At 38.6% G+C, this 18,818-nt stretch overlaps 1 protein-coding gene across 14 annotated transcripts in view; it reads left to right on the forward strand.

Moving 5' to 3' along the window:
- Nucleotides 1-18,818, forward strand: part of SCMH1 (Scm polycomb group protein homolog 1) — a 217,333-nt gene that overhangs the window by 171,625 nt on the left and 26,890 nt on the right. For 11 of the 14 annotated variants that reach the window (XR_015555782.1, XM_087446160.1, XM_087446171.1 and 8 more), the window contains one exon: nucleotides 17,189-17,266. The exons of the other annotated variants lie outside the window; for them this stretch is intronic. Coding sequence is in view for 10 of the 11 variants with exons in the window: in XM_087446160.1 (XP_087302286.1) it covers nucleotides 17,189-17,266 (78 nt within the window). In the remaining variant the exon portion in view is untranslated. The remainder of the gene's footprint in view (nucleotides 1-17,188; nucleotides 17,267-18,818) is intronic. 14 annotated transcript variants of the gene reach the window in all.

Here is an 18,818-nt window from a genome sequence, read left to right on the forward strand (position 1 = left end):
CACATCTTCTTTATCCATTCATCGGTTGGTGGGCACTTGGGTTGCTTCCATGTCTTGGCTATTGTGAACAATGTTGCCATGAATATAGGGGTGCATAAGTCTCTTTGAATTGTTGATTTCAAGTTCTTTGGATAAATACCCAATAGTGGGATAGCTGGGTCATAGAGTATTTTTATTTTTAATTTTTTGAGAAATCTCCATACTGTTTTCCATAGTGGCTGCACCAGTTTGCATTCTCACCAGCAGTGCATGAGAGTTCCCTTTTATCCACATCATCTCCAACATTTATTTTTTGTCTTGTTAATTATAGCCATTCCAAAGGGTATAAGGTGATATCTCATTGTAGTTTTCATTTGCATTTCCCTAATAATTAGCGATGTTGAACATCATTTCATGTGTCTGTTGGCCATCTGTATATCTTCTTTGGAAAAATTTCCGTTCATATCTTCTGCCCATTTTTTGATTGGGTTGTTTGGTTTTTTTGTTGTTGAGTTGTGTGAGTTCTTTATATTTTTTGGAAATTAACCGCTTGTCGGATATATGATTTGCAAATATTTTCTCCCTGTTGGTGGGTTGTCTTTTCATTTTGTTCATGGTTTCCTTTGCCTTGCAGAAGCTCTTTAGTCTGATGAAGTCCCACTTGTTTATTTTTATTTTTGTTTCCCTTGCCCGAGTAGACATGATATTCAAAAAGATCCTTCTAAGACTGATGTCAAAGAGTGTACTGCCTATATTTTCTACTAGGAGTTTTATGGTTTCACGTCTTACCTTCAAGTGTTTGATGCATTTTAGGTTAATTTTTGTGTATGGCAAAAGATAATGGTTTACTTTCATTCTTTTGCATGTGGCTGTCCAGTTTTCCCAACACCATTTATTGAAGAGACTTTCCTTTCTCCGTTGTATGTTCTTAGCTTCTTTGTCAAAGATTAGCTGTCTGTAGAGGTGTGGTTTTCTTTCTGGGCTTTCAGTTCTGTTCCACTGATCTGTGTGTCTGTTTTTGTACCAGTACCATGCTGTTTTGATTACTACAGCTTTGTAGTATATTTTGAAGTCAGGGATTGTAATGCCTCCAGCTTTGTTCTTTTCTCTCAAGATTGCTTTAGCTATTTGGGGTCTTTTGTTGCCCCATATTTATTTTAGGATTCTTTGTTCTATTTCCATGAAGAATATCATTGGGATTCTGATTGGGATTTGCAGTGAATCTGTAGATTGCTTTAGGTGGTATGGACACTTTAGCTATGTTTATTCTTCCAATCCATGTTATGGGATATGTTTCCATTTCTTTATGTCATCATCGATTTCTTTCAATAATGTCTTATAGTTTTCATTGTATAGGTCTTTCACCTCCTTGGTTAAATTTATTCCTAGATATTTTATTCTTTTTGTTGTGATGGTAAATGGGATTGTCTTCTTGACTTCTCTCTCTGTTAGTTTGTTATTAGAGTATAGAAATGCAACTGATTTTTGTAAGTTGATTTTGTACCCTGCGACTTTGCCGTAGTTGATTATTTCTAATAGTTTTCCAATGGATTCTTTAGGGTTTTCTGATTTTTATTATTTTCCTCCTTCTGCTGACTTTAGGCTTTGTTTGTTCCTCTTTTTCTAATTCTGTTAGGCATAGTTTGAGGTTGCTTATGTGGGCTTTTTCTTGTTTGTTAAGGTGGGCCTGTATTGCTATGAGTTTCCCTCTCAGGACCGCTTTTGCTGCATCTCATGAGTTGGTACGGTGTATTTTCATTCTCATTTGTCTCCAGATATGCTTTGATTTCTCCTTTAATTTCGTCAATGATCCATTGGTGGTTTAGTAGCATGTTGTTGAGTCTCCACAGCTTTGTCACTTTCCTGGTTTTTTTCCTTGTAATTGATTTTTAACTTCATGGCATTATGGTCTGAAAAGATGCTTGTTGTGATTTCAATCTTCTTAAATTTATAAACAAGAAAAGTATTCCTTGTTTCCCAACATGGTGTATTCTTGAGAATGTTCCATGCGTGCTTGAGAAGAATGTGTAATCTGCTATGTTTGGATGGAGTGCTCTGTATATGTCTATTAAGTCCATCTCATCTAGTTTCTCATTTAGGTCCATTATTTCCTTATTTATTTTCTGTCTGGATGATCTGTCCATTGATGAGAGTGGGGTGTTAAGATCCCCTACTATTATTGTGTTGTTGTTAATATCTCCTTTTAGGTTTGTTAATACTTGCTTTATGTACCTTGGTGCTCCTGTATTGGGTGCGTATATATTTAAAAGTGATATGTCGGGCCGGCCCTGTGGCTTGGTGGTTAAGTGCGCGCGCTGCAATGCTGGTGGCCCGGGTTCGGATCCCGGGTGCGCATCGAGGCACCACTTCTCCGTCCATCCTGAGGCCGAGTCCCACATACAGCAACTAGAAGGATGTGCAGCTATGACATACAACTATCTACTGGGGCTTTGGGGGGAAAAAATAAAATAAATAAAATCTTTAAAAAAAAAAAATAAAAGTGATATGTCTTCTTGGTGGAGTGTCCCTTTTATCATTATATAATGCCCCTCTTTGTCTCTCATTACTTGTTTTATCTTAAAGTCAACTTTGTCTGATATAAGTATGGCAACACCTGCTTTCTTTTGTTTGCCATTAGCTTGGAGTATTGTCTTCCATCCTTTCATTCTGAGCCTGTGTTTGTCTTTAGAGCTGAGATGTGTTTCTTGGAGGCAGCATATTGTTGGGTCTTGTTTTTTAATCCATCCCACCATTCTGTGTCTTTTGATTGGAGAGTTCAGTCCATTTACATTTAGGGTAATTATTGATATATGGGGGCTTGTTGTTATTTTATCACTCTTTTTCCAGTTCTTTTGCATTTCTTTTGTTTCTCGTCCCAGGTGTTTCGGACTACCAATGGAGTTTGGTAGTTCTATATGGGGCTTCTCTTAGTTTTCTCTTTCTTTGTCGTGTGTGAGTCTGTTCTGATTATTTGGTTAGTGGTTACCATGAGGTTTGTATAAAAAATCTCGTGGATGTGAGAGTCCATTTTTTGATGGCCTCTTATTCCCTTAGACTAAGTCGATTCAATCCCTTTCCTCTTCCCCTTCTATGTTATTGTTGTCCCATCTTATTCCTTCTTGTGTTGTGAGTTTGTGTTTAACATGATGAGGCTATATTTTTGCTGGTGCTTACCTTCCCTTGATCTTTGGTTTTATAATTAAGTGTTTGCTAATCTATTTTGATAGAGGACTGCAATTTTTCTGGTTTTGTCGACCTATTTTCCTCCTCATTCAAAACTTTGAATCCCCTTTCTCTTTTTTTCCTCAGGGATGAGGGCCTTCTGCAGTGCTTCTTGTAGTGGGAGTCTTATGGCAATGAACTCCCTTAGCTTTTGTTTATCTGGGATAGTTATTATTTCTCCATCATATCTGAAGGATATTTTTGCTGGATAGAGTATTCTTGGCTGAAGTTTTTGTCCTTTAGAATTTTCAATATATTGTTCCATTCTCTCCTAGCCTGTAAAGTTTCTGTCGAGAAATCGTCTGACAGCCTGATAGGAAATCCTTTGTATGTTATTTTTTTTTTTTTGTCTAGCAGCCCTTAATATTTTTCTTTGTTGTTGACTTTTGCCAGCTTTACCACTATATGCCTTGGAGAGAGTCTTTTCGTATTGATATATTTAGGAGATCTATTGATTTCATTCACTGGTATTTCCAGCTCCTTCCCCAGGTTTGGGAAGTTCTCAGATCTTATTTCTTTGAACAAGTTCTCTGCTCCTTTTTCCCTCTCTTCTCCCTCTGGAATACCTATAATCCTTATGTTGGATTTCCTAATTGAATCGGATATTTCTTGGAGAATTTCTTCATTTCTTTTTAGTCTTAGTTCTCTTTCCTCCTCCATCTGGAGCACTTCTGCATTGCTGTCCTTAATATTGCTAATTCTTTCCTCCATATTGTCAGCTCTGGTGCTAAAGGCTTCCAGATTTGTCTTTATCTCCTCTATTGTGTTTTTCATCTTAAGATTTATTTTTTTTTTTTTTGTGAGGAAGATCAGCCCTGAGCTAACATCCATGCTAATCCTCCTCTTTTTGCTGAGGAAGACCGGCTCTTAAGCTAACATCTATTGCCAGTCCTCTTCCTTTTTTTTCCCCAAAGCCCCAGTAGACAGTTGCATGTCATAGTTGCACATCCTTCTAGTTGCTGTACATGGGACGTGGCCTCAGCATGGCCAGAGAAGCAGTGCGTCGGTGCGCGCCCAGGATCCAAACCCAGGCCGCCAGTAGCGGAGCACGTGCACTTAACCGCTAAGCCACAGGGCCGGCCCTCTAAGATTTCTGATTGGGTTTTTTTTATAGTTTCGATCTCTTTTGTGAAGAAACTCCTGATTTCACTGAATTGTCTGTCTGTGTTTTCTTGTATTTCATTAAGCTTTTTTATGATGGCTATTTTGAATTCTCTGTGGTTAAGGTTAAGGTGCTTTCCAGGTTGACTTCTGGGTGCTTGTCATTTCCCTTTTGGTCTGGAGATTTAATATATTTTGCATGGTGCCTGTTGGTGTTGGTTTACCTTTACTCATAGTGAAAATATATGGTCGCAGTTTCCTCTGGCTGCCACTGGGTGGGGGTCAAGGGCTGTGTATTCTGGCTTGCCTCAATCCGTGGGCACTCTTGTCGGCCCCGGGGTGATCTGTGGTGTGGCTGAGTGGAGGCTGCTGAGGGGGCAGCGTGGAAACAGCGGGAGCTAGAGCACAGCTAGACCGAAGCAGCTGGGGCTCGGGTGCAGGTAGATTGAAGCTGCTGCAGCTGAAGTGCCGCTGGGCCAAAGAAGATGGAACTGGAGTGTGCTGGGCCGAAGAAGGAAGAGCTGGAGTGCTGCTGGGCCAAAGAAGCTGGAACTGGAGTGCGCTGGGCCAACAAAGCTGGAACTGGAGTGCGTTGAGCTGAAGAAGGAGGAGCTGGAGCGCTGCTGGGCTGAAGAAGCTGGAACTGGAGTGCACTGGGCCAAAGAAGGGAGAGCTGGAGCGCCACTGGGCCAAAGAAGCTGGAACTGGAGTACGCTGGGCCGAAGAAGGGAGAGCTAGAGCACCGCTGGGCCAAAGAAGCTGGAACTGAAGTGCTCTGGGCCAAAGAAGCTGGAACTGGAGTGTGCTGGGCTGAAGAAGGAGGAACTGGAGCACGGCTGGGCCAAAGAAGCTGGAACTGGAATATGCTGGGCCGAAGAAGGAGGAACTGGAGCACAGCTGGGCCAAAGAAGCTGGAACTGGAGTGCGGTGGGCTGAAGTTGCTGGCACCAGGTTAGCTGGAGCCTCCTTCCACTTACTCTGGAGATTCCAGCACCTGAGTCCTCAGGTGTGCAGCTGCCTGTGTGCCTCAGATGTCCCCTGTGTTGTGTGAATAGCTTCTGTTGGAATATGAATGTCCTTTTTGTTGTGTCTTAGAGGGGGAGAATTCAGTGGGAGAAGCTCACTCCACCATGATGCTGACGTCACTCTCTCTAGGGTTTATAGATGTATAAAATCATGTTGTCTGCAAACAGCAGGAGATTCACTTCTTCATTGCCAATTGGGATATCCTTTATTTCTTTTTCTTGCCTAATTGCTCTGGCCAAAACCTCCAGTACTATGTTGAATGAGAGTGGTGAGAGTGGGCAGCCTTGCCTTGGTCCTGTTCTCAGAGGGATGGCTTTCAGTTTTTCCCTGTTGAGTATGATGTTGGTGTGGGTTTGTCATATATGGGCTTTATTATGTTGAGGTACTTTCCTTCTATACCCATTTTATTGAGAGCTTTTATCATAAATGCATATTGGATCTGGTCAAATGCTTTCTCAGCATCTATTGAGATGATCATGTGGTTTTTATTCCCCATTTTGTTAATGTGGTGTATCACATTGATTTGCGGATGTTGAACCATCCCTGTGTCCCAGGTATAAATCCCACTTGGTCATGGTGTATGATCCTTTTGATGTACTGCTGTATTTGGTTTGCTAATATTTTGTTGAGGATTTTTGCATCCATGTTCATCAGCAATATGGGCCTGTAATTTTCCTTCTTTGTGTTGTCCTTGTCTGGCTTTGGGATAAGGGTGCTGTTGGCCTAGTAAGATGTGTTAGGGAGTATTCCATCTTCTTCAATTTTTTGGAATAGTTTGAGTAGGATAGGTATTAAATCTTTGAACATCTGTTAGAATTCTCCAGAGAAGCCATCTGGTCCTGGACTTTTATTTTGGGGGAGGTTTTTGATGATATTTCAGTCTTTCTCAATCAGGTCTTTCAATCTCTTGTGATTGAATCTCTATTCAGATTCTCTGTTTCTTCTTGATTCAGTTTTGGGAGGTTATATAAGTCTAAGAATTTATCCATTTCTTCTAGATTGTCCAATTCATTGGCATATAGTTTTTCATAGTATTCTCTTGTAATCCTTTGTATTTCTGTCGTATCCATTGTAATTTCTCCTTTTTCATTTCTAATTTTATTGATTTGAGCCTTCTTTCTTTTTTTATTAGTGAGTCTGGCTAAGGGTTTGTCAATTTTGTTTATCTTCTCAAAGAACCAGCTCTTAGTTTCATTGATCCTTTCTACTGTTTGTTTTTTTTTTTTTATTTCAATTTCATTTATTTCTGCTCTAATTTTTATTATTTTCCTCCTTCTACTGACTTTGGACCTTGTTTGTTGTTCTTTTTCTAGTTCTGTTAGGTGTAGTTTAAGATTGCTTATTTGAGATTTTTCTTGTTTGTTAAGGTGGGCATGTATTGTTACGCATTTCCCTCATAGGACCGCTTTTGCTGCATCCCATATGAGTTGGTATGGTGTATTTTCATTTTCATTTGTCTCCAGATATTTTCTGATTTCTCCTTTAATTTCTTCATTGATCCATTGGTTGTTCAGTAACCTATTGTTTAGTCTCCACATATTTGTCACTTTCCCAGCTTTTTTCTTGTAGTTGATTTCTAGTTTCATAGCATTATGGTCAAAAGAGATGCTTAATATTATTTAATCTTCTTAAATTTATTGAGACTTGCCTTGTTTCCCAACATATGGTCTATCTTTGAGAATATTCCAGGTGCACTTGAGAAGAACATGTATTCTGCTGGTTTTGGATGGAATGTTCTATGTATATCTATTAAGTACATCTGGTCTAGTTTTTTGTTTAATTCCACTATTTCCTTGTTGACTTTCTGTCTGGGTGATCTACCATTGATGTAAGTGGGGTGTTAAGGTCCCCTACTATTATTGTGTTGCTGTTAATATCTCCTTTTAGTTTGTTAATAGTTGTTTTATGTACTTTCGTGCTCCTGTGTTGGGTGCATATATATTTATAAGTGTCATGTCCTCTTGGTGGAGTGTCCCTTTTTATCATTATGTGCTGCCCCTCTTTGTCTCTTATTGCCTTTTTTATCTTGAAGTCTACTTTGTCTGATATAAGTATGGCAACACCTGCTTTATTTTGTTTGCCATTAGCTTGGAGTATCGTCTTCCATCCCTTCACTCTGAGCCTGTGTTTGTCTTTAGAGCTGAGATGTGTTTCCTGGAGGCAGCATAATGTTGGGTCTTATTTTTTAATCCATCCAACCACTCTGTGTCTTCGACTGGAGAATTCAATCTATTTGCATTTAGAGTGATTATTGATCTATGGGGGCTTAATGCTGCCATTTTATTGCTTGTTTTCTGGTTGTTCGGTATTTCCCTTGTTTCTCATCCCGTGTATTTCAGACTGCCAAATTAGTTTTGTAGTTCTCTATGATGGTTTTCTCAGTTTTCTCTTTATTTATCATTTGTGTCTCTGTTCTGATTGTTTGGTGGTTACCGTGAGGTTTGTATAAAAGATCTCATACATGAGATGGTCCATTTTCTGATAACCTCTTATTTCCTTAGTCTAAACAAGTTCCATCCCTTTCCTCTTCCTCTTCTAAGTTATTGTTGTCACAACTTATTCTGTTTTGTGTTAGGAGTTTGTGGTTAAAATGACGTGATTATGGTTCTTTTTGATCTTTTCCTTCCCTTTATCTTTAATGTTACAATTAAGTGTTTGCTAACCTGTCCTGATAGAGAGCTGCAATTTTCTGATTTTGTCTGCCTCTTTATCTCCTTGCTCAAGGCTTTGTAAACCTTTCTTTTTTTTCTTTTTTTTTTTTTGTTTCCAGGTATGAGGGCCTTTTTGATCATTTCTTGTAGGGAGGGTCTTGTGGTGATGGACTCCCTCAGCTTTTGTTTATCTGGGAAAGTTTTTATTTCTTCCATCATATCTGAAGGATAATTTTGCTGGATAGCTTATTCCTGGCTGAAAGTTTTTGTCTTTCAGAATTTTGAATATGTCGTTCCACTCTCTCCTAGCCTGTAAGGTTTCTGCTGAGAAATCCACTGAAAGCCTGATAAGGGTTCCTTTGTACGTTATTTTCTTCTGCCTTACTGCCCTTAATATTTTTTCTTTGTCATTGACTTTTGCCAGTTTTACTAATATATGCATTAGAGAACATCTTTTTACATTGATATAATTAGGAGTTCTATTAGCTTCTTTTACTTGTAATTCCAGCTCCTTCCCCAGGTTTGGGAAGTTCTCAGCTGTTATTTCTTTGAACAAGCTTTCTGATCATTTCTCCCTCTCTTCTCCCTCTGGAATACCTATAATCCTTATGTTGCATTTCCTAATTGAGTCAGGTATTTCTTGGAGAATTTCTTCATTTCTTTTTAGTCTTAGTTCTCTCTCCTCCTCCATCTGAAGCATTTCTGTATTTCTGTCCTCCAAGCTGCTAATTCTGTCCTCCATAATATCAGCTCTGTTACTCAAGGATTCCACATTTTTCTTTACCTCATTCATTGTTTTTTGTCTCCAACATTTCTGATTGGATTTTCTTTATAGTTTTAATCTCTTTTGTAAAGAATTCCCTCTGTTCATTAATTTTGTTCCTGATTTCATTGACCTGCCTTTCTGAATTTTCTTGTAACTCATTGAGTTTTTTTATGATAGCTATTTTGAATTCTCTGTCATTTAGGGTGTGAATTTCTATGCCTTCAGGGTTGATTTCTGGGTGCTTGTCATTTTCCTTCTGGTCTGGAGTATTAATATACCTTTTCATACTATTTGCTGGGGTGGAATTCTGCCTTCATATAGTGGAAGTATCTGGTCGCAGATTCCACCTGCTGCCACTGGCAGTGGAGGTGGGGTAGGAGCTGTGTATTCTGAGCCTGCCATGATCCCTGGAGTCTGTGCCTGTCTTTTGGAATCTATGCTGACAGAGCATGTCTGCAGTTGCCCTCTGCTGCTGCTTTACAAAGGTATGCACATGTACGCTGGCCAACCGGCCCCAAGCTGGTGCACCGGGCTGGGGGAGGGGCACTTCCTTTTGCATGCCTGATCCCAGGGGCAGACATTCTTGCTCTGACTTCGTTCTCTGCCCTCCTGGGGTACTGGCTTGATGAAGACACGCCCAAAATTGTTTGGCCTCCTCTGTGTGGCGTTTCCCCATGGCTAACTTGGAGAGCGAAGGTTTTCCCATGGAGAGCTGCCCCTCCCCCCTCTCCTCGCAGTTCTGCACCCTAGATCACTGCTGGGGAGGGAGAGGAGATCCTCTTACCACCTTCCACTTCCTCCTGCAGGTCCAGCACCTCCACCTTCGGACATACGGCTGCGTGGATCTCTCAGACATCTGTTGTGTTGTGTGAATGTCCTCTGTTGGTTTATGAATGTCCTTTTCATTGTACCTTAGTGGGGAGAGTCTAAGGGAAGAGCTCACTGCGCCATGGTGCTGATGTCACTCCTATCTGATTGTTTTTTCAATTTCCATTTCTCTGATGACATATGATGTGGAACATCTTTTCATATGCTTTTTTGTCACCTGCATATCTTCTTTGGTGAGGTGTCTGTTAAGATCTTTGGCCCATTTTTTAATTGAGTTGTTCTTTTCTTATTGTTGACTTTTTAATTGTCCTTTGTAGTATATTTTTAGACAACAATTCTTTATCAGATGTGTCCTTTGCAAGTATTTTCTCCCAGTCTGTGGCTTGTCTCCTCATTCTCTTGACATTGTCTTTCACAGAGCAGAAGGTTTTAATTTAATGAAGTCAAGCTTATTAATTATGTCTTTCCTGAATCGTGCCTTTCATGTTGTATCTAAAAAGTCATTGCCATACCCAAGGTCATTGTGGTTTTCTTCTGTGTTATCTTCTAGGAGTTTTATAGTTTTGAATTTTACATTTAGGTCTGTGATGTATTTTGAGTTAACATTTGTGAAGGGTGTAAAGTCTACGTCTAGATTCCTTTTTTTGCATGTGTCTGTACAGTTGTTTCAGCATCATTTGTTGAAAAGATTATCTTTGCTTCACTGTTTTGCCCTTGTCTAAGATCAGTTGACTGTATTTATGTGGGACATTTCTGGGCTCTCTGTTCTGTTCCATTAATCTATTTGTGTGTTCTTTCACAAATACCACACTGTCTTTATTACTGTAGCTTTAAGTCATGAATTTGGGTAATGTCAGTCCTCTGACTTTGTTCTTCTCCTTCAATATTGTGTTGGCAATTCTGGAACTTTTGCCCCTCCACATAAACTTGAGAATCTCTTTGTCGATAGCCACAAAATAACTTGCTGGAATTTGGATTGGGATTGCATTGAATCTATAGATTAAGTTGGGAAGAACTGACATCTTGACAGTATTGAGTCTTCCTATCTATGAACATGGGCTATCTCTCCATTTATTTAGTTCTTTTTAGATTTTGTTCATCAGTTTTGTAGTTTTCCTCATATAAATCTTGTACATATTTTGTTAGATTTATACGTGAATATTTGATTTTTGGAGGTGCTAATGTAAATGGTCTTGTGTTTTTAATTTCAATTTGCTATTATATAGGAAAGCGATTGACTTTTGTATATTAACCTTGTATCCTGCAACCTTGCTATAATTGCTTGTTAGTTCCAGGAATTTTTTTGTCAATTCTTTTGCATTCTGTACATAGACAGTCATGTCATCTACAAAGAAGTTTTATTCCTTCCTTCCCAATCTGTATACCTTTTATTTCCTTTTCTCGTCCTATTAGATTAGTTAGGATTTCCAGTATGCTGTTGAAAAGTTGTGGTGAGAGGGAGTGTCGTTGCCTTGTTCTTGATCTTAGTGGGAAAGCTTCACGTTTCTCACCATTAAGTATGATGTTAGCTGTAAGTTTTTTGTAGATGTTCTTTGTCGAGTTGAGGAAGTTCCCTTCTATTCCTAGTTTGCTGAGAGTTTTTATCATGAATGTGTCTTGGATTTTTGTCAATTTTTTTTTTGCTTCTATTGATATGATCATGTGATATTTCTTCTTTAACCTGTTAATGTTATGGATTATATTGATTTCCGAATGTGGAACCAGCCTTGTATACCTGAGATAAATCCCATTTGGTTGTAGTGTATAATTCTTTTTATGTATTGTTGGATTCAATTTGCTAATATTTTGTTGAGGATTTTTCCAATCTACGTTCGTGGGAGATATTGGTCTGTAATTTTCTTTTCTTGTAATGTCTCTCAGGTCTTGGTATTAGGGTAATGCTGGCCTTATAGAATGAGTTAAGAAGTAGTCTCTCTGCCTCTGTTTTCTGAAAGAGATTATAGAGAATTGATAAAATGTATTTCTTTTTGTTTTTCTTTTTTGTGAGGAAGATCAGCCCTGAGCTAACATCCATGCCAATCCTCCTCTTTTTTCTTTTTTCTTTTTCTTTTTCTTTTTTTTTGCTGAGGAAGACTGGCCCTGGGCTAACATCTGTGCCCACCTTCCTCCACTTTATATGGGACGCCGCCACAGCATGGCCTGACAAGCATTGTATCAGTGCGTGCCCGGGATCCAAACCCGGGCCGCCAGCAGCAGAGCGCACACACTTAACCACTACACCACAGGGCCAGCCCCAATAAAATGTATTTCTTAAATGTTTGGTGGAATTCACTAGTGAATCCGTCTGAGCCTGGTGCTTTCTATTTTGGAAGGTTATTCGTTATTGATTCAAATTCTTTAATAGATATAGGCCTATTCAGATTGTCTTTTTCTTCTTGTGTGAGTTTTGGCAGATTGTGTCTTTCACAGAATTAGTCCATTTCATCTAGATTATCAAATTTGTGGGCATAGAATTATTCCTAGTATTACTTTATTATCTTTGTAATGACCGTGGATCTGTAGTGACGTCCCCTCTGTCATTTCTGATATTAGTAACTTTTGTCATCTCTTTTTTTTTCTTATTTAGCCTGTCTAAAGGCTTATCAATTTTATTGATCTTTTCAAAGAACCAGCTTTTGGTTTCATTGATTTTTCTCTATTGACTTCCTGTTTTCAGTTGCATTGATTTTTGTGCTAATTTTTATTATTTTATCATTTTAAAACAAATAAATTTTAAAATAAATAATTTTATTGTTTCTTTTGCTGCTTATTTTGGATTTAATTTTCTCTTCTTTTTCTAGTTTCCTAAGATAGAAACTTAGATTATTGATTTTAGGTCTTTCTGCTTTTCTAATATATGCATTCAGTGCATAAATTTCCCTCTATCCACTGCTTTTGCTGCATCCCCAAAATTTTGATATGTTGTATTTTCATTTTCATTTAGTTCAAAATATTTTTAAATTTCTCTTCATATCTTCTTTGACCCATATCTTATTTTAAAATGTGTTGTTTAAATCTCCAAGTATTGGGGGATTTTCCACGTATGTTTCTGTTACTGATTTCTTGTTTAATTCCATTGTAGTCTAAGAGCAGACATTGTATGATTTCTGCTCTTTTTAATTTGTTAAGTTGTGTTTTATGGCCTAGAATGTGGTCTGTCTTGGTGAATATTCCATGTGGGCTTGAGAAGAATGTGTGTTCTGCTGTTGTTGGATGAAGTAGTCTATAGATAACAATTATATCCAGTTGATTGATGATGCTATTGAGTTCAGCAATTTTCTTACTGATTTTCTGCCTGCTGGATGTGTCCATTTCTGATAGAGGCATGTCGAAGTCTCCAGCTATAATAGTGGATTCATCTATTTCTCATTGCAGCTCTATCAGTTTTTACCTCCTATATTTTGATACTCTGTTGTTAAGTGTATACACAGTAAGGGTTGATATATTTTCTTAGATAATTGACCTCTATATCATTATGTAATGCCCCTCTTTATCTGTGATAACTTTCCTTGCTCTGAAAACTGCTCTGTCTGAAATTAATACAGCTACTCCCAGTTTTTTAAAATTAGTGTTAATATGGCATATCTTTCTCTATTCCTTTACTTTTAATCTATATGCATTTTTATATTTAAAGTTAGTTTCCTGTAGATAACATATAGTTGGGTCTTGTTTTTTGGTCCACTTTGAGAATCTGTCCCAGTTAGTATATTTAGACCATTGACATTGAAAGTGATTATTGATATAGTTGGATAAATATTTACCATATTTATTACAGTTTTCTGTTTGTTGCCCTTGTTTGTTCCTGTTTTTGTCTTCTATTCTTTTTCTGCCTTTTGTGGTTTTAATTGAGCATTTTGTATGATTTTATTTTTTTCTTCTTTCTTAGCATGTCAGTTATACTGCTTATTTTGATTTTTCTAGTGGTTAGCCTTGAGTTTGCAATATACATTTATAACTAATCCAAGTCTACTTTCAAATAACACTGTACCATTTCACAGATATAATAAAATAATCCTAATTCCTCCTTCCTGGGAGTTCTTTGTATGAAGCTGTTACTCATTTTGCTTTGCTTACAAGTAAGTATGCATAAGCATATGTATACACACACACACACAAGCATACACAGATACACTGTGGTTATTTTTATTTTGAACAAACTGTTATCTGTTAGGTCAATTAAGGATAAGAAAAATAAGTTTTTATTTTTCCTTCACCTATTCCTTCTCCGATGTTCTTCTTTTCTTTATGTAGGTCCAAGTTTCTGACCTATATTATTTTCCTTCTCTCTAAGGAACTTCTTTAACATTTCTTGTAAGGCAGGTCTACTAGCAACAAACTCCTTCAGTTTTTCTTTGAGAAAGTCTTTGTTTCTCCCTCATTTTCGAAGGATAAATTTGCAGGATACAGAATTCTAGGTTGGTGGGTGCTTTCTCTCAACACTTTAAATATTTCACTCCATTCTCTTCTTGCTCATGTGGTTTCTAAGGATGTGATTTTTATTGTTGCTCCTTTATAGATAAGGTGGTTTTCTCCTCTGATTTCTTTTAAGATTTTTTCCTTACCTTTGATTTTCTGCGTTTTGAATATAATATGCCCAGGTGTAGTTTTTTTGTCATTTATCCTGCTTAGTGTTCTCTGACCTTCCTGGATCTGTGCTTTGGTGTCTGACATTAATTTGGGGAAATTCTTTTGTCATTGTGCTTTGCATATTTCTTCTATTCCTTTCTCTTCTTCTTCATTTCCATTTCTTCTTCTAGTATTTCCAGTATGTTACACATTTTGTAGTTGTCCCACAGTTCTTGGATAGTCTATTCTATGGTTTTGTTTTTGTTTTTGTTTTCAGTCTTTTTTCTCTTCGCTTTTCAGTTTTAGAAGTTTCTATTGAGATATTCTCAAGCTCAGCAATTTTTTCCTCAGTCATGTCCAGTGTACTAATGAGCCCATCAAAGGTGTTCTTCATTTCTATTACAGTGTTTTTGATCTCTAGCATTTCTTTTTGATTCTTTCTTAGAATTTCCATCTCTCTGTGTACGTTGCCCATCTGTTTTGCATGCTGTCTACTTTATCCATTAGAGCCCTTGGCATATTAATCATAGTTGTTTTAAATTCCCAATCTAATAATTCCAGCATCTCTGCCGTGTCTGAGTCTAGTTCTGATGCTTGCTCTGTCTCTTCAAACTGTATTTTTTGCTTTTTAATGTACCTTGTAATTTTTTCTTCATAGCCAGACACGATGTACAGGGTAAAAGGAATTGTTGTAAATAGGCCTTTAGTAATAAGATGGTAAGGTGTTGGGGGAGAAGTATTCTATAGTCCTACAATTAGGTCTGTCTTTTGGTGAGCCACTGCCCCTGGACTGTGAACTCACCAGTACTCGTTAGTTCCCCACACCCCCCTTAGACAGACAGGATAGCTGGAGGGGCTGGAGTTGGGTATTTTCCTTCCCCCAGGTAGGTTAGGCTCTGATCAAATTTCAGCAAGGTTCAACTCTGACAAAATAGTTTCTCCTGAGGGGCAGGCATTGTTAAGAACAACAGAGTGCTCTGGCATATTTTCAAATAGTTCCTTTTCCACCCCCACCCCCTGCTGCTGGAAGCATGAGGGGATTTTTCTCCCATGTTCACTGTGAGAACCTGGTCGAGCTCCTGAAGGTAAAACTCACAAAAGTGTGGGACCCCTGCCCCGTAACTGGGCCCTCCTGGAGTTTTTTTAACTCTCAGACTGGTCCTCACTGAGCTTCATACAATTCGTCAATTACAGTGTAGATTTTCATACCTCAGCACTGGTTCCTATGGAGGTTTCTGCTCTGGTAAATTATGATTCTCTATATTCACCTGTCTGTCTCTCCAAATTTAGGGGGCAGCAGTTTGCCCTGTGACCTCATTTTTCTGATGGATCTAAAAAGGATTGTTGATTTTTCAGTTTGTTACTTGTTAGGATGGAGTTGCTACTCCAAGCTCCTTACATGCTGGACTGTTCTCCATATTTTCTTTAAGCCTCCAATTCTGATTTCCTGGATGCAATAGAGAACCAAAACATGATGGTATACAAAAATATCTATATGACCTTAAGACTGGGAAAGATTTTTAAAACAAGACAGTAAGTATGAACTAAGAAAAGGTATATAACCTTTTATATACCTGTAAAAGTTAATATTAATATATTCAACTATATTAAAATTAAGACAGTTCATCTCTCTTCCACATGGCATCAGTTGGGGTGGCTCAATTGGGGCTAGAGGATCCATTTCCAAGATGATTCATTCACATAGCTAGCAAAATTGGTACTGGCTGTTGGTTCTTCTCTACACAGACCTCTCCAAAGGGTAGCTTGCGCTTCCTCATACCGCGGTGGCTGGGTTCCAAGAGGAAGTGTCCCAAGAGACAAGAAATGGAGGCTACCATTTTCTTAAGACTTGAGCCCAAAAGTTAACATAGCATCATTGCCCCCATATTCTGTTGATCAAGTAGTCAGAGAACCCAGATTCAAGAGAAGGAGAAAAGACCCCACCTCTCAATGGGAGGAGGGTGAAAGAATCATGGACGATATTTTAAAACCACCTCAGTCCACTCTCTGGACATAAATTATTTACATTTTTCCCACTTGGAAAATTCATTCTTCTCCTTGCAAGATTCTCCATTAAAAGTCTCATCCCTTTATAATATCAGGCTCCAGATCTAGGATTCCATCATCTAAATCAGATCCAGATGCAAATGAGACATCACAGGTGCAGTGTGTCACGTGCAGCTCCTTGAGTGTAGTTCTTCTCAATCTGAAGACCTGTGAACAAAAGAAACGTGTTGTCTGTTCCCCACATACCCAACATATGATGGTGGGACAGGCATAGGATAACTTATAGATACACCCAGTCAAATGGGGAGAAAAACTGGAAGCACATAGCAGTCACTGGTCTATAGAAATTCTGAAATCCAGCTGGGCACGTGTTGCCAGCTCCTTGATTAGAGTCAATACTACTTTCTGGGGATTGTTTACCATGGCTCTTGGTTTTGTCCTCTGAATCCTTCTTCCTTTTCCATAAGAAAACTGACATTGCCTTCTCAGTCTTTTTTCTACCTGTAAAAGGTTGGCGGTCTAAAGGATTTTTTTCATTTTGTACCATCTCTGTCCCTTTTAGTCCTAGCTGGCAATGCTTCCGCCAGAATGATTCTCTTAGAAACTTGAGGTGTTTTCTATGAATACCATTGGGATTTACTTCAGTAGACAAAAGCTATAACCACAAATCTCTTAAAGATAAGCCCTTCTCTGCTTGGACTCCCTGTACAACTGCTGTGAGACAATGCCCTTAAGATTCTTAAAAATCCTGTTGTTTAAGGGAGAGAATCTGAGAGATTTGCCCTTAAGATTCTTAGAGGGCCTTTTGGTCTGAAAGAGTCTGTGAAGCATAGTCTTAAATCATTCTGACATCGTAACAAAAGATTGTATTTGTACCATTCTGGATTTGACCCTTTTTAAATTTAGAATTATTTGCCTTCTGGAGAGAATGGAAATGAGAAGCAATTTTATTTGTGAACTCTGTAAGTCCTGGGCTTTTTTATGTTTTATGGGTTTTTTTTTTTTTTAAGCTCATCTCTCTCATCTTGCATTTTTATCACAGGCAGTGTGAGAAGAAGCCAGGTGACGCTTTCATTGCTTTGTCTGGAAATCACCTTAGCTATTTCACTGAGTTCAACAGGTACCTTTCCTGTTTCCATGTTACTTCAAGTGACAGTGTTGTCAAACTTTCCATCACTACCTAGCAAATGTCCCCCGTCCTCCATCTTCCAATAAGATTTTCCTCACTTTCCTTTAAGCCTTCACTGACAGCCTCCTCAAAACCCTTTAGGCTTCCATTAAAACTCTACTTAAGGGGCCAGCCCAGTGGCATAGCAGTTAAGTTCGCGCCTTCTGCTTCAGCGGCCTGGGGTTCGCAGGTTTGGATCCCAGGCACGGACCTACGCACTGCTTATCAAGCCATGCTGTGGCAGGCGTCCCACATATAAAGTAGAGGAAGATGGGCACTGATGTTAGCCCACAGCCAATCTCCCTCAGCAAATAGAGGAGGATTGGCAACAGATGTTAGCTCAGGGCTAATCTTCCTCACAAAAAAATGAAACAGAAGAAAACAAAAAAACTCTACTTAAGGCCCTTTAAGCTTTCGCTCAACACTCTTTTTGTGGCCTTTTGTGCTTCTTTCTGCTGCCCAATCCCAAAGCCAATGCCATGTGTGTTAGGCTTTTGTTACTGCAGCACCTGGTTTCTGGTACCACAGTCTGTTCCAATAATCTTTTGCTATGTAACAAACCACCACAAAACTTGATGGCTTAAAACAACAGTGTAGATAGGGCTTCGTGGCAACAGCTTATGTCTGTTCCATGCAGTGGCAGCTGTGGTGGCTTGACTAGGAGTGGAGGATCTACTTTCACCACATGGCTGACAAGTTGGTTCTGGCTGTTGGTTTCTCTCCATATGCACCTCACCACAGGGTGGCTTTGCCGCCTCACACATGGTAGTTGGATTCCAAGAGTGAATGTCTCAAGAAACAGTAAGTGGAAACTGCCTGTTTCTTAAGCCCTGGGCTCAGAAACTGGCACAGTGTCATTTCCACCGTAGTCTATTGGTCAGGTATCACAGAGATCGATGGAAGGGATGTCACAGAATTTGGGGGCCATGTTTTAAAACTACCACATTTTTCTAAGGATTCTATAGTTTGCCTTTTATATTTCACCCTGTAATCCATGTAGAATTTCTTTTCTTAATCATCACTAGAGTGGTTATACTTTTTCCTTTTTGTGTGTTTTAATTAGGTAAAGTTTACGTACAGTGAAATGTGCAGATCTTAAGTATACAATTTGATGAACTTTATTCATTATAAGCACCCATGTAACTACCCCCAATTAAGATAAAAGTCATTTCTACCACCGCCAGAAGTTACCTCATACCTCCTTACTCTATTCTTCACTCTTGTCTTTATTCTGATTTCTATAACTGTAGATTAGATTTTCCTATTCTTGAACTTAATGTAAATGGAATCATACTATATGTACCCTTTTGTATCTGGTTTCTTTCTCTCAAAATGTTTGTGAGAAGCACCCTATCAGTAGTTCATTCTTTTTTACTGCCAGATGGTATTCCAATAAATGAATACACCACAATTTATATATCTGTCCTCTTGTTGACGGACATTTGGGTTGGTTCTAGTTTGGGGCTATTATGACTAAGCTGCTATGAACATTCTTGTAAGCATC

Source organism: Ceratotherium simum, chromosome 22, assembly GCF_057802395.1.
Source record: "Ceratotherium simum simum isolate JZ-2026a chromosome 22, ASM5780239v1, whole genome shotgun sequence".
Lineage (NCBI taxonomy): Eukaryota > Metazoa > Chordata > Mammalia > Perissodactyla > Rhinocerotidae > Ceratotherium > Ceratotherium simum.